This window comes from Tasmannia lanceolata, unplaced genomic scaffold, assembly GCF_043159265.1.
Source record: "Tasmannia lanceolata isolate RefF3 unplaced genomic scaffold, GAP_Taslan_0.1 ptg000006l, whole genome shotgun sequence".
NCBI classification, from domain to species: Eukaryota; Viridiplantae; Streptophyta; class Magnoliopsida; order Canellales; family Winteraceae; genus Tasmannia; species Tasmannia lanceolata.
The window spans coordinates 43,752,406-43,770,177 of NW_027518683.1; the positions used below are offsets into that span (position 1 = coordinate 43,752,406).

General features: G+C 41.4%; 1 protein-coding gene across 1 annotated transcript; it reads right to left on the bottom strand.

The window, feature by feature from the left end:
• Positions 1 to 889: 889 nt before the first annotated feature.
• Positions 890 to 3,417, bottom strand: LOC143879037 (putative disease resistance protein RGA3). The gene has a single exon (XM_077381241.1). It carries the CDS (start codon positions 3,311 to 3,313, stop codon positions 890 to 892), a length of 2,424 nt encoding a protein of 807 aa, XP_077237356.1. The 5' UTR covers positions 3,314 to 3,417.
• Positions 3,418 to 17,772: the final 14,355 nt, after the last annotated feature.

The following is a 17,772-nucleotide window of genomic DNA, read 5'->3' on the forward strand; positions in this document are numbered from 1 at the left end:
AATAGCATCTTCACGCCACAACTAATGAGTAATAAGTCACAAATAGATGGGAGCCTCGGAAGGGCACTCAATTCTCTGCAACCATCTATATTTAACTTTGTGACGGCAGGAAGGTCAGTGGGCAACACCTGCAGCTTGGGGCAGTTCTGTAAGGTGAGCTCACAAAGAGAAGGTAGCTGGCAATCAAGAGGAAAGGGATGTTCGCAATTTCTACAATCCATAACGGTAATGGAAGTCAGATTGGAGAGATGTGACATCCAACTTGGAAAACTGACACCGCCATAGGATTCTATTTTTAATTCTTTGAGGTTGGCATGGGGTTGGAGGCCTTCCAATACCCCATCGTTATTGACTATTCCATCTTGTGAACTGCCATATAGGGCCCATTGCAATCTCAACTGATTAAGGTATTTCTTATCTTTCAAATTGGCTTCTTTAGCCTCCTCTATGTTTTGCACATGCTCGAGACCCGAAATTTCAAGTCTTCCTTTAATGTTACTCAGGTTATTCAACTCTCCTATCTGACAACCACTCTCTTTGCACACCTTGAAATACGGCAATGTTTGGAGCGAAGTTAATTTTCCAATTCCTGGCAAAGGAATCGAATCTACAACAATATGCCGTAGATTAACTAGATTCGTGATACCATTGGCAGGGGCGATGCCACATGAGAGGAAAGGGGGGCAATTGCCCCCCTTAACTTTTTGGAAAAAAAAAAATATACTTTCATGTTTTAATATTTTTTTATCTTTACCCTTTTTTAAAAAAAATATGCCCCCCTTTCCAATCATCCCTAAGATAGAAAATAAGTTTAAAATTTTAATTTTACCATTTTTATCTCCCTTTTTTGTGCAAAATTTACTATAATTTTTGCCCCCCGTGCAAAATTTCAGATAGAAATTTTTTCTATCTTAATTTTAAGATAGATAAAAAAATTACTATAATTTTTGCCCCCCTTAGTGCAAAATTTCTGGCATCGCCCCTGACCATTGGGTAGCCCTTTAACATCCCGGCAAGATTCCAGAACTAGCGTTTGCAAATTACAAAGACTAGTTACTGATTCAGGCAGCCCATCTATCTTCGTGCTAGAGAGGTAAAGGTGTCGTAGATGTTTCAAATGGCCAATCGAATCGGGTAACCCTTTAAGATTATTGCAAATATTCAGATCTAACGTTTGCAAATTGCAGAGACTAGTTACTGATTCAGGCAGCCCATCTATCTCCGTGTAATAGAGGTTAAGGTGGCGTAGATGTTTCAAATGGCCAATCGAATCGGGTAACCCTTTAAGATTCCTGCAAAATCTCAGATCTAACATTTGCAAATTGCAGAGACTAGTTACTGATTCAGGCAGCCTCTCTATCTTCGTGCTAGAGAGGTCAAGGTAGCGTAGATGTTTCAAATGGCCAATCGAATCGGGTAACCCTTTAAGATTCTCGCAAAATTGCAGATGTAACATTTGCAAATTACAGAGACTTGTTACTGATTCAGGCAGCCTCTCTATCTTCGTGCTAGAGAGGTCAAGGTAGCGTAGATGTTTCAAAAGGCCAATCGAATCCGGCAACTTGTCGAAATTAGACCAACTCAAATCCAATACACGCAGGCATCTCAACTCCATGAATGCATCATTGAGAATCTGGTTGTCAATGGAAGATGGAGCCCTCAGTTGTAAAGTGCGCAATCTCTTAAATTTGCTCAAGGCCTCCAAAGACATTGAACCCTCTTCGACGTCAATCCATGATAAATGACGTGCCATTTCAGGGATGCTTCGTGGTATACCGTCTTCCATTCTACAACATTCATCCCCTGAGACAGATTCTGCTAGATCATGCATTAAATCATGCATCACATTTATTGAAATATTCGGAGAGGCGCCTTCGCGAATACGTTGAAAGAAAGACTTTAGTAATAAATCATCAAATATCTCCCCACCAATATCTTCTAGGAGTGTGGTTCCTTTGGTTTGAATGAAGCCTGTAGCCATCCATTGTCGGACCAACACATCTTTGTCAAACCGATGATCTTTAGGAAATTTGGCACAATAGGCAAAACAATGCTTTTGATTGGGTGGCAGGTGACAATAGCTCAATCTCAAAGCTGGCAAAATTTTGTTATCATCATCCTTCCATATTTCGCTTGTCAAAATCCTTTCCCACTCGCTCACAGTCCTTTTATAAGACAAGATTCCCCCCAATGTCTTTACTGCCAAAGGCAGGCCTTTGCATTTCTTCACAATTTGCCTACCGATTTCCTCCAGTTCCGGAAAGGCATTTGAAATCCCTCCCGCAAAAGCACGCCGAGTAAACAATTCCCAACAATCAGCATCTGGTAAAACCTTCAAATGGTGGGAAGGAATTGTGCCCAACATCCTTGCAACCCTTTCATCTCGTGTAGTAATGATAATTTTACTTCCTTTCGCTCCAACTCCAAAGGGAACTCGTAGAGTGTCCCAATGAGTATGAATTTGATTTTCACCCCACACGTCATCGAGAACAATTAAAATTTTCTTACCGTTGAGTTTCTTTTCGAGACAACGCTGTGCGGCATCCAGGTTTGAGAGATCACAGTTGCTTCCACTTGCAGATTCAACAAGTGCATTTGTTATTCTCAAAACATTAAAATCATCAGACACACAAGCCCACACTCTGAGCCCAAACTGTGTCTTGACCCTGTGATCGTTGTAGACGAATTGAGCAAGAGTAGTCTTCCCAACCCCACCCATGCCAACTATGGGAATAACAGAGTACAATTTATCATCATCATCATCTGATACCAACAATTGTATGATTTTGTCTTTGTCGACTTGTCTACCAATCACATCAGATTCGTCTACCAAAGAGCTAGTTTTTCGTCGCTCCTGCTCGATTTGGGAACCCCTCCCTCCATCTCCTCTAATTTCGAGATGGAGGTCACGTCCTCCCTTTAGAATCACATCTAACCTTCCACTAATCTCCCTTATCTCACGTGCTATGTCACGTTCGTTCTGGAAAATAGAGGAGATGTACCGGAAAGCCCCTACCTTCTGTCTCTTGCTTGATTGAGCTTCCGAAGCAACCTCGTCCAATATGTCATTAGCGTCGTAGGCGATATTCTTGAGTTCTCGAAGCCAACTTCCAACAGCCTTAGAGTGAAATTGCTTTTCCTCAGCATCTTCAATCACGCCTTGAATTAATTTCACTTGACTCTCTAACTTTTCCACCTCCTCCTCAACACCAACACCCCATATTGATTTCATTTCTTCTATTGCCGATTCCGTCAGATTGCCAAACAGTGCACCAAGAACAGAGGATACAAACATTTGCACCATTTCTGCCATACTTTCTGCTCTAAGGAAACAAGAAAATCCCAAGAACGAACCAATGTTTGTCTACAGTTAGAGAGAGAGAGAGAGAGAGAGCACTGAGAGAGAGAAGAAGAAGAATCAAGTTTAATCAAAAGTAATGAAGCCCACGCGCGTTAGTCAATTTTGTCGGTAGAAAGTTCTGGATGGATAATCTCAGCCCTACATCTGTATGCCTCATTTAGTGTTCCACCTACAAAAGTCTTTACATTAATTAAAAGCATGCCATGTGGGGGCAACTATCAAGTCGATCACATCGTAATGGTGTAAAATATCAATGGTCTCGATTTTAAGTAAATATCCGTTTGAATGACCCAAAAATTAGTTGGCCTTGACAGTGATTCGCCATCACTTGTTTCACAGAAAAACTAATGACAAATTCACCACATCTTAGGATGGATTCACCCCGTGTTTTAAAAAAATGGACTGTACAGTCCACACTATGGGTTGATCCAAACAGCTAACAAATGAAAGGTTTAGATATAATTCACATTGGTGAGATCCATTATACTTTTATTACTTGTGTATTTTCACGAAAACTCAAACATATATATATATATATATATATATATATATATATATATATATATATATATATATATATATATATATATATATATTGGATCTCTAATATGTAATATGCCTATTTTGTATAATATATTGAAAAGGGAAATGTTATTAGCACTACTGTATTTTGATGATGGCACTCTCACTTTATTAAAAGTACCGTATGGCCCGCACCATAGGATGATCCAACCGTCCATTAGATGAGCCACAGCCTAAATAGGTTGTGCCCCAAAAATCATTTCCATAGGTTGATCCTTACCCTCCGATCTGAATGATAGAGGGTTGACCGTAACCCTGTATACATCGGAGGGTTGAGATGAACCTATGGAAATGATTTTTGGGGCACAACCTATTTAGGCTGTGGCCCATCTAATGGACGGTTTGGATCATCCTATGGTACGGGCCATACCGTACTCTTAATAAAGAGATGAGTGCCATCATCAAAATACAGTCGTGCGGATAACATTTCCCATTGAAAAATATTAATTATTAAGTGGGGCGCATGTGTATTCCTTCTGCTAACATATACCGACTGCCAATACAATGCATCAAGAAGAGGGATTACAAATATTTGTGCTATTTCCAAATGAAGAAAATCCAAAAGAAGCAAAAACTTTTATCAAAAGTGAGCAGTAAGAACGAACCAATGGAGAAAATAATGAATGGAGAGAGAGAGAGAAGAAGCATCTACTTTAATCAAAGCTCCTGTAAGTCTGCAACAAAAGTAGTGAAGCCCACGCGGGTTAGTCAGATTTGTCGGTGGAAAGTTAAGTCTGGACAACGACAATCGGATAATTCAGCCCTTCATCTATGATGCCTCATTTATTGTTCCACCCAGAAAATTCTTTACATGAATTAAAAAGGGCACTGATATTCCCCCTGTAGGTAGGCCTGGCAAAATTAGCCGAACCGGGCCGAAACCGAACCGATAATTCGGTTTCGGTTTGGGTAAATCAAACTGATTCAAATTTCGGTTCGGTTTGGGTTCGGTTCGATTCGGTTTAGGTTTGAACCCTTGCCGAACCGAAACACTAAAAGTAGGGCCCACATTTTACATCTCATGTTTTCTATATGGTAGGGCCCAATATAAACCCATGCGTATGATGGGGCCCATCATTTTATACCATCAGTGGGCTCACCATTTCCACCAAAACCCATGTTTTCATAAGGTGATTACCATCCATGCCAACCAAATCCATTAATAGGGTGGGCCCTCCATTTTCACCTCATGTTTTTAATGGAAAGGGGCCAATTATTTTACACCCCGAAAGAAACCGAAACCGAAATTCTCAAATCAGTTCGGTTTGGTTCGGTTGGCCATTCAAAATTTCGGTTCGGTTCGGTTCGGTTTCGGTTTGGAGTGTAGGATGGTTCGGTTCGGTTCGGTTCGGTTTGGGGGTCAAACCGAGCCGAAACCGAACCATTGCCACCCCTACCTGTAGGCTATTTCCCCCCTTGACGGCTGGCTAACGTTAAACGTTAGGATTTAACGTATATGTCACTTTCCCACCATTTGACCTGTCTCTCTCTCCACACACCCAACAGGAACAGTTGGTGGGCCCAATTATCAGTCACTCCACCGACTGATAATTGCCCCCTGATTTGCCCTCAGAGATGCCCTCAAGCTAGTCAGTTCAAAAAGAGTCAATGGGTTGTAAAAAAGCCTAGCACAGAGCCTGATAAGGTGGGTTTTACTGCCCCATATCAAAGCAAGGCTCAACCTCAAATCAATGAGGATGCAGACTATGCTCAGTCTCGGATGAACATCAAAGAATCTTCTAAAGGAATAGATATTGGATCCGGATCTCTTCTATAAAGATCCTATAAAAATAAATTTTTGGCCCTTCAAGATTCAGACCTCACCCCTTCCAATAATGATCCCCCATCAGCTCCCCATTCCCCTGAAAGTCCTTGGAACATAGTTCAGAACAAGAAGGATAAAAAAGGAAAATCAGCTGCTTCCCTCATTCGGCCACCTTATCTTGCGTGCTGCCATCCATCTCTCCAAAATCAATTTCGATATCTTTCCCTGGAATCCGGGTCCCATTTCGTGGGCTCATTCCGGGAGGTTTGAAATCTTGAGATTTGGCTTGCTGTGTTGTTTCTGGTGCTGCTGGTATTTGGCTGCCTAGTCTATAGGCTGTGTTGTGTTCTTTTGGTCTCCTTATATCGTTGATGTTCGGTTTTTTCTATTTTGTTGTGTTGTATCTGCTTGTTTTGGTGTCCCATGGCCACCTTGTTTGGTCTTTTGTTTGCCTCCTCTACAGATGTGAGGGGGCTTGCTCTCCTGCTTCCATGTTGTATCTTTGTTGATTTTTTAATATATCTGGTAGAGGTCCGCCTAACCCCAGCTTGCCCATCAAAAGAAAAAAAAAAGAAAAATGACTGTTGGTGGAATGGTGGGCCCATCTTTGAACAATGTAGGCCCCGCCCATACCACACCATAGGATAATCCAAACCGTCCATGTGATGGGCCATAAACCTAAATAGGTTGCGTCCCAAAATATCATTTCCATAGGCTGATCCTAGCCCTCCGATATGCAACCTCTATAGATTGTAGGGTTGTGATCATCCTATGGAAATGATTTTTGGGGCACAACCTATTTACATTGTGGCCCATCAAATGAATGGTTTGGGTCATTCTATAGAGTTGGTCGTAAAGTAACATTAAGGCCTGTCCACAACATAGGACGATCCAAGCCGTCCATGGTTTGGATAATCCTATGGAGTTGGTCGTACAGTAACATTAAGGCCCAATAGTAGGCCCCACTGATATTTTCTCAAATTGAAGCGTACCGTCCACAACATAGGATGATCCAAGCCGTCCATGGTTTGGATCATCCTATGGTGTGGTTCGTACAGTAACATTAAGGCCCAATTTAGGCCCCACCCATATTTTTGAAAATGAAGTGTACCGTCCAGACCATAGGATGATCCGAGCCTTCCATTTGATGGGTCATAACGTAAATGGGTTGTGCCCCCAAAAGGGTTGGCCCATCAAATGAATGGTTTGGATCATCCTGTGGTCGTACAGTAACATTAAGGCCATTCCACAACATAGGATGATCCAAGCCGTCTATGGTTTGGATAATCCTATAGATTTGGTCTTACACTAACATGAAGGCCCAATCGTAGGCCCCACCGATATTTTTCAAATTGAAGCGTACCGTCCACAACATAGGATGATCCAAGCCATCCATGGTTTGGATCATCCTATGGTGTGGTTCGTAACAATTTAGGCCCCATCCATATTTTTGAAAATGAAGTGTACCGTCCAGACCATAGGATGATCCGAGCCGTCCATTTGATGGACCACAATGTAAATAGGTTGTGCCCCAAAAATCATTTCTGTAGGAAGAGCACAACCCTACAATCTATAGAGGTTGCATAAGATGTAGTTTCTATTTAGATCGGAGGGCTAGGATTAGCCTATGGAAATAATATTTTGGAACGCAACCTATTTACATTTATGGCCCATCAAATGGACGGTTTGGATTATCCTATGGTGTGGTATGGGCGGGGCCTACGTTGTTCAAAGATGGGCCCACCATTCCACCAACAGTTTCTGTTGGGCCAACCAACTGTTCCTCCTGTGTGTGTGTGAGAGGAGAGAGAGAGAGAGAGGTCTCAAATGGTGGGAAAACTTTAGCCAGCCGTCGGGGGTCCCTTTTGATCACCAGGCACACCCCTGCCAGTGTATCGATGACTAAAGAGGGGATGTTGTACTTTTGTCAGAAGAATTCAATGCCTTTGCCCTTGATTGCCGAAAACACTGACAGGGGTGTTCCTGGTGATCAAAGGGGCGGATATATCACTTCCCTAATTAAAAGCATGCCATGTGAGGGCCGTGGGGCAATGATCATAGTGGATCACATCATAATGGTATTAAAGATCAACGGTCAATGATCATAGTGGATCACATCATAATGGTATTAAAGATCAACGGTCTGATTTTCGGTAAATATCCCGTTTGAAGGACCCAAAAATTAAATGTCATTGTTGGCCTTGACTGTGATTGGCCATCACTTTGTTTCAAAGAAAAACGAGTGATAAATTCACCACATTTTAGCATGTATTCACCCCGTATTTTTCAAAAATGGTCTGTACAGTCCACACTATAGGTAACCACCCATTTGATGGGCCACGATGTAAATAGGTTATGCTTGAAAAATCATTACCAAAGCATGATTCTAACCCTCAGATCTAGAGAGGGACTTACATTATGGAAACTTCTATAGATCGGACGGTTGGGATTATCCTCTGGAAACTTCAATAGAACACTACAACCGAGATTTCAAACCCCCATATCCGAACCTCCATCTGCACCCTCTTTCTTTCACCTCCAGCCCCAACTCCTCCAAAACCAGTCCCCAAACACTTCTTTTCAGCACAACCAGCGGCGTTAATTTTACGCCCCATTGCCCATTGTGTAGCCTCCAACCTACCTTACTACACCAGCTCATAACTACTCAGTACCCACCAAACCAACACCACCTTTTGTTTCAGCTTGCTTTCAAATGTCAACAGCCAGCCCCATCCTTAGTGGCATAGACCATCTTTAACTTCATCCAATGACAACTTTAAACCCGCACATTTCACGTATTTTCTCTCAACAAGATGGTTAGAAATGTTTGAACAGTGATTTTCACACTAGCTGTCTGCAAATTGCAGGGCCTTGGATGAAGGATTGTATCATGTTTACATCATGTTGTTGGGGGACAGGTCAAGCTTTTCATTTGCTTCTGATATTAAGACATTCTCACTATATACTCCCGTTGTAATAGTACAGAAATAATACCAAGTAAATGAAAAAATTGATAAATTAAAAAAAACCCCACCCCTCGATAGACTTTTTGAATGTGCTCGACATGCATATTTTGGGAGTGAAGAAGTTCTGAAATGGAATATCTTTGTTGGATAGGATAATTGAGGAACGACAAAGAACAATAACAAGATAATTCTCAAAAAAGAAAAGAATAATAACAAGATAAAATGCTGAACTATATGGGGAATCCCTACCCTTTCCTATACTGAAATTGGTATGAACTTTACTCTTTCTGGAACTATAATTTTTCTGGAGATTGATATGTAATGACTTCACTGTAGTCGTAAATGTGTTGGGAAATAACTTTGAAACAATAATTTTACTAAATCCTTTTGGGGTGGAGATGGGAGAGATCTGTTGGGGTGGAGATGGGAGAGATTTGTTGGGGTGAGGGTTTGAAGGGGGTCGGTGGCTCTGTTAATGGAGAAGGGGTTGGTGGTGGTGGTGTTGATGAGAAATGAGTTAGATTGTACTTTTGGGCTAGGGTTAGGATTTTGGGAAGAGGATGGGGTCCTTTTGGGCTAGGGTTAGGGTATGGTGCTGTTAGGTGGTGATGGGAAGTTAAAGTTTAAAGGGTCTTCAAATAATTTTCAAGTTAACATATAATAGGGTTTTGGGTTAGATGGAGGAGAAAAAGGGTTTTGGGTTAATGATTTGGGAGGATGGTTGGGGGCTGTGATAAGGAGAAAGAAAGAGAGACATGGAGAGAGATAGAAAAACAAGAAGAAAGAGGAAAATGAGGAGGGAGAAAGAAAGGCAAGGGGAAAGAGAGAGATTCAGGGAGAGGAAAGAAGGATAAGGTTATAGAGAGAAAGCTTTGATCTTTTGCTTCGATATCAAACTTGTTGTGATCCAGGGAGGGAGAAATAGAAGACAGAGGGGAAAAGGGGAGAAAGGATAGGGGAGAATCTTGTTCACAATTCATCAATTCATCATCAAATTCTAAAAACCGTAATACATGAGGACCTTATATAGGCCATTGAAATAACTTGGAAATAACATGACATGGAAAATAAAAGCCCTCAAAACTAAAACATGGAAATAAAAATTCTAGAAATAAAATGATATGAAAATAAAAATCCTAAAAGTTCTAATTGGCAAATATGCCACTTATTGGGCCTACAATATGCTCAACTACAGTAGCTTTTGAAGGAAAACCATTTTTTCCTTTCAATTTAAGAAATTACAACTTGAGTGTCATGTGGATGTGATTAAATGTTATTAAATTGATCATAATTTATGAATCACATTCCAAATGAGAAGCTGTTTTCATAGTTACTCTGATAGAGCATCATGCATCTCTATCCATAGTTTTAAAACTCCCCCTCATCCGCGTCGACTCCCTTTTACCTTGGCCACTTACTGCGTTGCGCCGCATCCGCGTTCCGTGTTTTGCCCTATAGAGTTAATAAAAACTTCTTTGACTCTCCCGAATTATGACTGCGTTAACCGAGTACTTAGCTGCGTCAACCGCATTCTTGGCTGCGTTCGCGCCGAGTCGACTAGGATTTTCTTTGTTCGCGTTCCGCGCCGCATCCGCATTTTTAAACACTGTTTCTATTGCTTTTTCAATAACTAGTGTTAGAAATGAGATTAGGGTTAGATGAGAGGAAGAAGAAGAGGAGTGAAGGATGGAGAGTCTCCACTAGGGAGCTCCTCATGTAAATGATGTATATATAGGCCCAAATAGGGCATCATGTGTACAATGACTACAATACCCCTAAGCCTACAAGTAATGAGTAAACTACCCTAATACATGTTATTCAACACTCCCCCTCAAGCTGGAGTGTATATACTATGGAACTACAGCTTGCTACAAAAGAGACTACAACAACCAACTAAAAATAACAAAAAGTATAATAAGCTCATACGCACATCCAGCTTGCTATAACACTCCTCAAGCTGGTGTGGTGAATACATAACGAAAAGCATAATACTAAAAAGGACAACAACGACCATAGTAAACAACATCGAGATCAATGACCATAAAAAAAGAGCAGCTCCCCTGAAGTAGCATAACAGCGTGAGCGATCAAACAGGGCCTCCTCCTGAATGAGAGCATGGCGAACAGATCCTCATATCACGAGCAATGGAGGCGCCGTGGTAGGAACAACTACGATCAAGCAAGCAAGGGGGGCACACCAAAGGTGTGTACAATGAACATTGGCGAAGCAGCATAATGCTAAGCGAAGAGGATAACAACCAATGGGGTAACCATCGGAGACAAGTTCGACCGCATGAACATCATCACCTGAAAAGAGCCGACCGACGATGGGGAAACCATCGCCCGGAAAAGAGAGGTTGACGGGAAAAGACCGTCGCCTGTCAGAGAGCCGACCAACCAACGATAGATATGGAAGCCATCGCTTGGAAAATGAGGGAGAAGATAACCAACCAACGATGGGGAAACCATCGTCTGAAGATAAGGTCAACGGCATGAACATCGTCGCTTGAAGAGAGGTTGACAGGGAAATCGTCGCCTGAAGAGAGCCAACCAACGATGGGGACATTATCGTTTGGAAAGAAAGTCGACGGCATGAATATCGTCGCCTGAAGAGAGGTCAATGGGGAAACCGTTGCCTGAAGAGAGCCAACCAACGATGGGGGCACCATCGTCTGGAAAGAAGGTCGACGGAAAAACGAAGCCGTTGCCTGTAAGAGAGCCAGTCAACGATGGGGAAACCATCGTCCGGAAAAGATAAGGCATAAAACCGGAAACTAATGCGCTACGCCAAGATAAGACATGAAAAAGAAGACACATGACGAAGGAGACGAAGAACATAATCACCACAATACTCCCCCTTGAGTGAGACTACATGAGCCCGGAGATGACAAGACAAGAAAGGTCGGCAAGAAGACAACATTCCCTCAAGAAGACAATACTAAGACAACACCAAGAAAAAGGAACAACTCCAAGAAAAACATGACAACACTCTCCCTCAAGTTGAAGGTTGCAACAAAAAAGAACAAACAAGGCACCACACCTCTCTTGGACATTTCATTGAACACTTGGTGTGTGCCTTGAAGAAGACAAAGAAACGAAGACAAACAAGGCAGTACACCTCTCTTAGACATTTTGTTAAACACTTGGTGTGCACCTTTGAATAACAACATAAAAGACATAAGAAGAAATAGAAGACAACACTAGACAATGTAAAGAAAGAGATAACATCAACGCAAAAGATATAGAAAACAATGTAAAGAAAGAGATGAAAACAGTAGACAACACTCCTCCTCAAGTTGAAGCCGAGGCTTCAACTTTAAACGAAAAGAAGACGTCCAAGGAACCAAATCTCTTTTGAACATTTCACCGAACACTTGGTGGGCAACTTGAAGAACAACACAAAAGACATAGAAGACAACGAATCTAGAGGAGAAATGACAAAGATTAGGATGGGGGAAGAGGCTCAAAACATGAAAGAAGGGAAGGATTTAAAACATTAAGGGATGTGAAAGAAACTAGAAAGAACCCAACAAGGGTATGGATTTAGAGAAGAATGAGATTTTGGGATGGAGAACCAAAAAAAGGGAAAGAGATATTTTCTAGAGATTTGGGGGAGAGATTTTAGGATATATTTTTTTCTTTGTGATTTGCAGCAACTCCAAAAACAAGAAAATGGAAAAAAAGAGATGCGTGAGAGAGAGAGTTGCAAGAAAGAGAGAGAATACCGAGAGAGAAAGATTAGGGAGATTTGAGGAGAGATTTTCGGAAAAATAAAAGAGGAAACAACACCTTGCGCGTAAAGGCAAAGAGAGATACGAGAGATGAGAGAGAGAATGGCATGAAGATGATAGATTCTTCTTCTTTCCTTCTACCCCTTCTATAAGATCTTTGCTCTGATACTATGTTAGAAATGTGATTAGGGATAGATGAGAGGAAGAAGAAGAGGAGTGAAGGATGGAGAGTCTCCACTAGGGAGCTCCTCATGTAAATGATGTATATATAGGCCCAAATAGGGCATCATGTGTACAATGACTACAATACCCCTAAGTCTACAAGTAATGACTAAACTACCCTAATACATGTTATTCAACAACTAGTTTTAATGACCTATTGTGAAGAAGCTTAAAATTCTGGGTTTGGATTCTATTGAGAGGTAATCAAAGGATGAGAAATACTTGATCAACAACAATGGAAGTGACAACCAAGTGCTTATTTTATCTTTCAAAAAAAAAATAAAAAAATACGAAGTGCCTATTTTGTTCTTTCTAGGTGATAAAAATGTCTGATGCTATTTGTTTACAGAAATCTACTTGCCTTTGTCTTATTTCTTCAAATCGTTGTTGCTATTGTATCATTCGGAAAATAAAACTTGTATTATAGGCCTCGTGAATGGATGTGGGCAATTCAAATTGGATTTTGTTCTTTGAAAGAACCCATTGTATGATGCATGCGTGTAAACATAGATGTTGCCTTGCGAAGTTACTTTGTTTGACCCTTTTGTGTGATGGTTGGTGAGCTTTTGGGAAAGGTTTTAAATTTCAGTTTCGGTTAAAATTACCTTCTCCACGGAGACGGAAATGGTTCGGTTTCGGTTGAAAATTTCGGTAGAAATCCTATAAAATCACGTAAACGTGTGGAGATATATGCAAATGATAGAATTTTAAGACGCCATTACAAATGATAGACTTTTAAGATTGAACGTCATGATATGCTAGAATAAGCACAAATACACACTTAGAAACCCTCACATAAGCACAAATAGACACCCAGGGTTGTACAAGATTGGGAGCCCCCCGCTCAGGCTTCTTGAAGTTGAACTTTGATGGATCCAGCTTGGGAAACCCATGACCATCCGGAATTGGAGGAGTACTTAGGGATGCGCATGGATCAATGAGATGGGCTTTCGCAAGACCTATGGGGTTGGCAGATTCAAATGAAGCCGAAGTGCATGCAATCCATTAATGAATAAAGCTTTTAGAGAACGAAGATATGAAGAAAGTGGTGGTTGGAGACTCTCTCAATGTGATACGGTGGCTTAGATGCTCCCACTCTTATCCTTGGAGATTTGCTACATTTTTCGATGAGATTCAAGATAGTGTGGGCGAATCAAATATATCCTACCATCATGTTAGGTGATCGGCTAATGGAGAGGTCGAAAGGCTAGCCAAAGAGGGCGTCACTAGAGAGGGTTTGGAACTGTTTGACTTCCTCTCTCCTTGAGACCTCGACTCATCTATTTTTCTTTGCCCCCTTGAGGGGGTCTGCCATTCTATTTCTTCTGCGTCATCTCTTTGTTTCTTTTTTTGCTTGTACAGAACTCCTCGGTCTTTTCTTGCTTTCAATGAAAGCTCTCACCATTCAAAAAAAAAAGAAAAGAAAGAAGAAGAAGGAGAAGAAACCATTACATAAGCAAAACAACCATCCATAATGGGTTTACAACATTGAACAACTAGTGACATAACTGTCGCGCAAGTCTGATAATTCAATATATACCACATTTCACTTGTAATTCATATAAATATTTATATATAATACGTACACCACATTCCATGTTCAATTCATATAAATATAATTATGTAACATATACTATTCTGTTAAAAGAACTGATATAGTATATACCACTAATACATTATTGACTTTGGTTTCGTTATGCATTTCTGTTTCGTCGTGCATTTCGGTGGGTGTGGTTTTAGTGGGGATGGAAACAAAAACATTTCAGTGGTTTTGTTTCAGTTTCGGTATAAATTTAAAACCATGCTTTTGAGTGGGCATAATTTCTCTAAATGATGAAAATTGATCTTAAGCTATGGTCAATGTCCAAATGATTCTTTTGTCATAGTTACTCTGATAGGGAGTTGTGCCTTGTAGTTGTCGTTATTATTTGTATAGTCAGTTTTCTTTTTTTCATTTTTTTTTTGTCTCGTCATTTCTTGCCTTGTGTTTTTTATCTGAGACATGTTTGAAATGGTAAAATGAAGTATAGCTTCCACAGAAAGGTAGGCTTCTTTAATTTATTGGTTTTGGACGACATCTTGTTTGTGCACTACTAATGTTGGTTTGAAATGCGTCTTTTGTTCCATCTGCTCAGTAAGCAACCACAGTTTTGCTTTTTCTTCACTGTAAATGTCTTAATATTATATCACATTGAGTTTTTTTCATGAATCTTCATTCTATTTTTGATCTTATATTGGTAAGAATATTGATTATAATGTTCTTGAGTAGACATTATGCCTCTAAATGATGAACCTTTGTTAGAAGCTATGGACCTAACGTCCAAGTGAAGCTTTTGTCATAGTTACTCTGATAGGGCATTGCTTTGTTCTTTGTTGGATTTAAACTGCTTTTAAACTTTTCATGTTCATTTTTTCTCTCTTTTTTTTGGACGTCAACTGAGTTATTTGCTTTGTCTTGAGCCACATGGGAATTCTTTTTTTTACATTGCTCATGTTATTTTTTTAGCAATGTTATTGCCACCATTTTCCTGATACCATGACTTTGGGTTTTGGTTTATCTGTCTATTTCAGCAAATTGTGACTTGTATTTTGGGAAATACGTCTGAAAGGCATTGGATGGTTTGTTTGTAACCTATTCTACTGAAGAAGATACATGCCTTACTGTGCTAGAAAGAAACAAACACGGTTAGATGTGGTAGTTTCGGCATTAGATTGTTTGTCTATAATCTATGGCATTAGATGGTTTGTCTATAATCTATGGAACACCTAAGTGAAAGTTTTGCTAGAACTAATAGAAGTCAACGATAAATCGTCATCGGTCTTTAAATAAGTGTACACAATACCTTTGAATGATGAATTATGATGCGAACTATGGGGGGTATCCATATGAAACTCATGTCATAGTTACTCTGACAGTGGTATAGATAATAAAGCTCGCCATAGTCACTCTGACAGAGTGGTACATATCATTATGCATTTGACCATTTTTTGTGATTGTTTGTTGCTCATAAAATATTTAATTTCAGTCTCGAGCTGGTATTATATTGAGTTGACTGTTTGAATCTTGATCCAAGATGGTTTGCCAAGTGGAGGTTTCAAGTTCATCTTACTCGCATTTTAAATTTTTTTGACTTTTTAACTGGATTTGAATAACTTTGGCCGTTTTTCCTGGATTTTGACCACATTAAAGTTTTTGGTCTAAGAAAGACAGTCATGTTTTAAGGAGAATGACTCAATTTTCTTCTCTGAGTTGACTTGGTTGAGTTTGAGTTAACTTTTCAAGCTATGATTTGATTTAGTACATGTGTCTGTTTAATATGCATGTTCTTTAAAGTTCAAATCGTTGAGATCCCTCAGTGGAGCGATTGGTTTTATGTGCCTAATATCAATTCATGGCACCTGTTCCCCTGTTCCCGGACACCAATGCTCACCATACAGTGTTTGTGCTGATGAATTAACAGTCTTATCTTTGCGGCCATAGAAAGGGGAAATTCATATATGGTGTGTTAGGTCTAAAATTGGTAACAGGTTATGGTAGGACTGGGCGGTCCGGGCTAACGAGCCACGGCTGAATAGTTGGTTGAGTCCTGCGCTGCACAGAGTACAGACAAGAAAGAAAAGGGTCAGAGGACCAACCCGGAGTGATACTCCGGACGGGTGCTTCGACACTCAAGTCAGTATGAGCAGGAGTGTAGAGCAATGTCAGAGCAAAAAGCTTAGAGTTTTGGTTCTCAGATTTTCAGGACCCTCACCTTAGAACAAGTGAAGGCTATTTATAGTGATTCTGAGCCACCTGTCTAAGACAGGTGGTAGTGGTGAGACAGGTGGTGGCCTCTGTATGGACCAGGTCTCATGCCTAAGGAGGGCAGGTGGAGGTCCCTGATTGGTCCAGGTGCCACACCTAGGGGAGACAGGTGTTGGCCTTCCAACGGTCCTTGTGAGGGCCACGTGCCAGAAGCTAATTGGATGCTGAGTTCGGATCCCTCAGTGCTGAGTCCGGATTCCCTCAGTGCTGAGTCCGGACCCTATCAGTTGCCCCCTGGTTCTTCAAGCCATGAAAGTGGCTAGAAGAAGCAAAGAGAAGGTAAAGACAGCGTCGGGCCGGCCTTAAGACCTCCAGGCAGCTGAGGCCGGGCTCAGACTCAGCTAAGAGAAATAGTGGCTGGACAGGAGATTCCTGGCGCCCTGGCCTGGCCTTGGCGTTTAGCCTGAAGGAGTACGGCCGGGCAGAAGGCATTTGACTATCCAGCATGGCTGAATTTTTGACCAGGGACCTGGGCGGCCAGGGGTCCTGAACGTCCTTGGTTCAGGAAGTCATGGGGTCCTGCTCGGCTAAAGCTGTGAACGGCCAGCCGGGCAGGTCTTTACTGGTGAAACTTTTTGTCGTCTAGCGCTTTTGTCGTCTAGCGAACGCGCCATATTCTGTCCGGACAGCCGGACAGGTCTCTTGTCTTTTGAATTATCCTGTCCGGACAGCCGGACAGGTCTTTTATCCTCTTGAATCATCCTGTCCGGACAGCCGGACAGGTCTTTTGTCGCCTAGCGCTTTTGTCGCCTAGCGAACGCATCATATCCTGTCCGGACAGCCGGACAGGTCTTTTGTCGTCTAGCGCTTTTGTCGTCTAGCGAACGCGCCATATCGAGTCCGGACAGCCGGACAGGTCTCTGTAGACACCCCATTTTGCTCTACCTTAATCGATAAAGAAATTAGGGTTTGTTTTCCGTCGGTTTTCCAATGTCTTTCTTTCCCGCATCCGTTTGTTACATTTTTAAATATTTTTGGTCATTTCCGTCGTGTTTCGCATTTTCCCGCTAAATGTTGAGAAGGATTATTCAGAAAAATCTAAACTAGGGAGAATTTGTACCTGCTAGTGTGGGACCTGCTAGTGTGGGACCCGTTTGTGTGGGACCCGCTGGTGTGGGACCTGCTAGTGTGGGACCTGCTAGTGTGGGACCCGTTTGTGTGGGACCCGCTTGTGTAGGGCCCGCTGATGTGGGACCCGCTTGTGCGGAACCCCCAAAGTGGGACTCACCATTAGCATGACTTAACTTTCTCTACCATTTCCACTAACTTTATTTTTCCCTTTTAAAATAACACCATTATCTCCATTACCATTATATATTCCATGATTCCCACCACCATTCC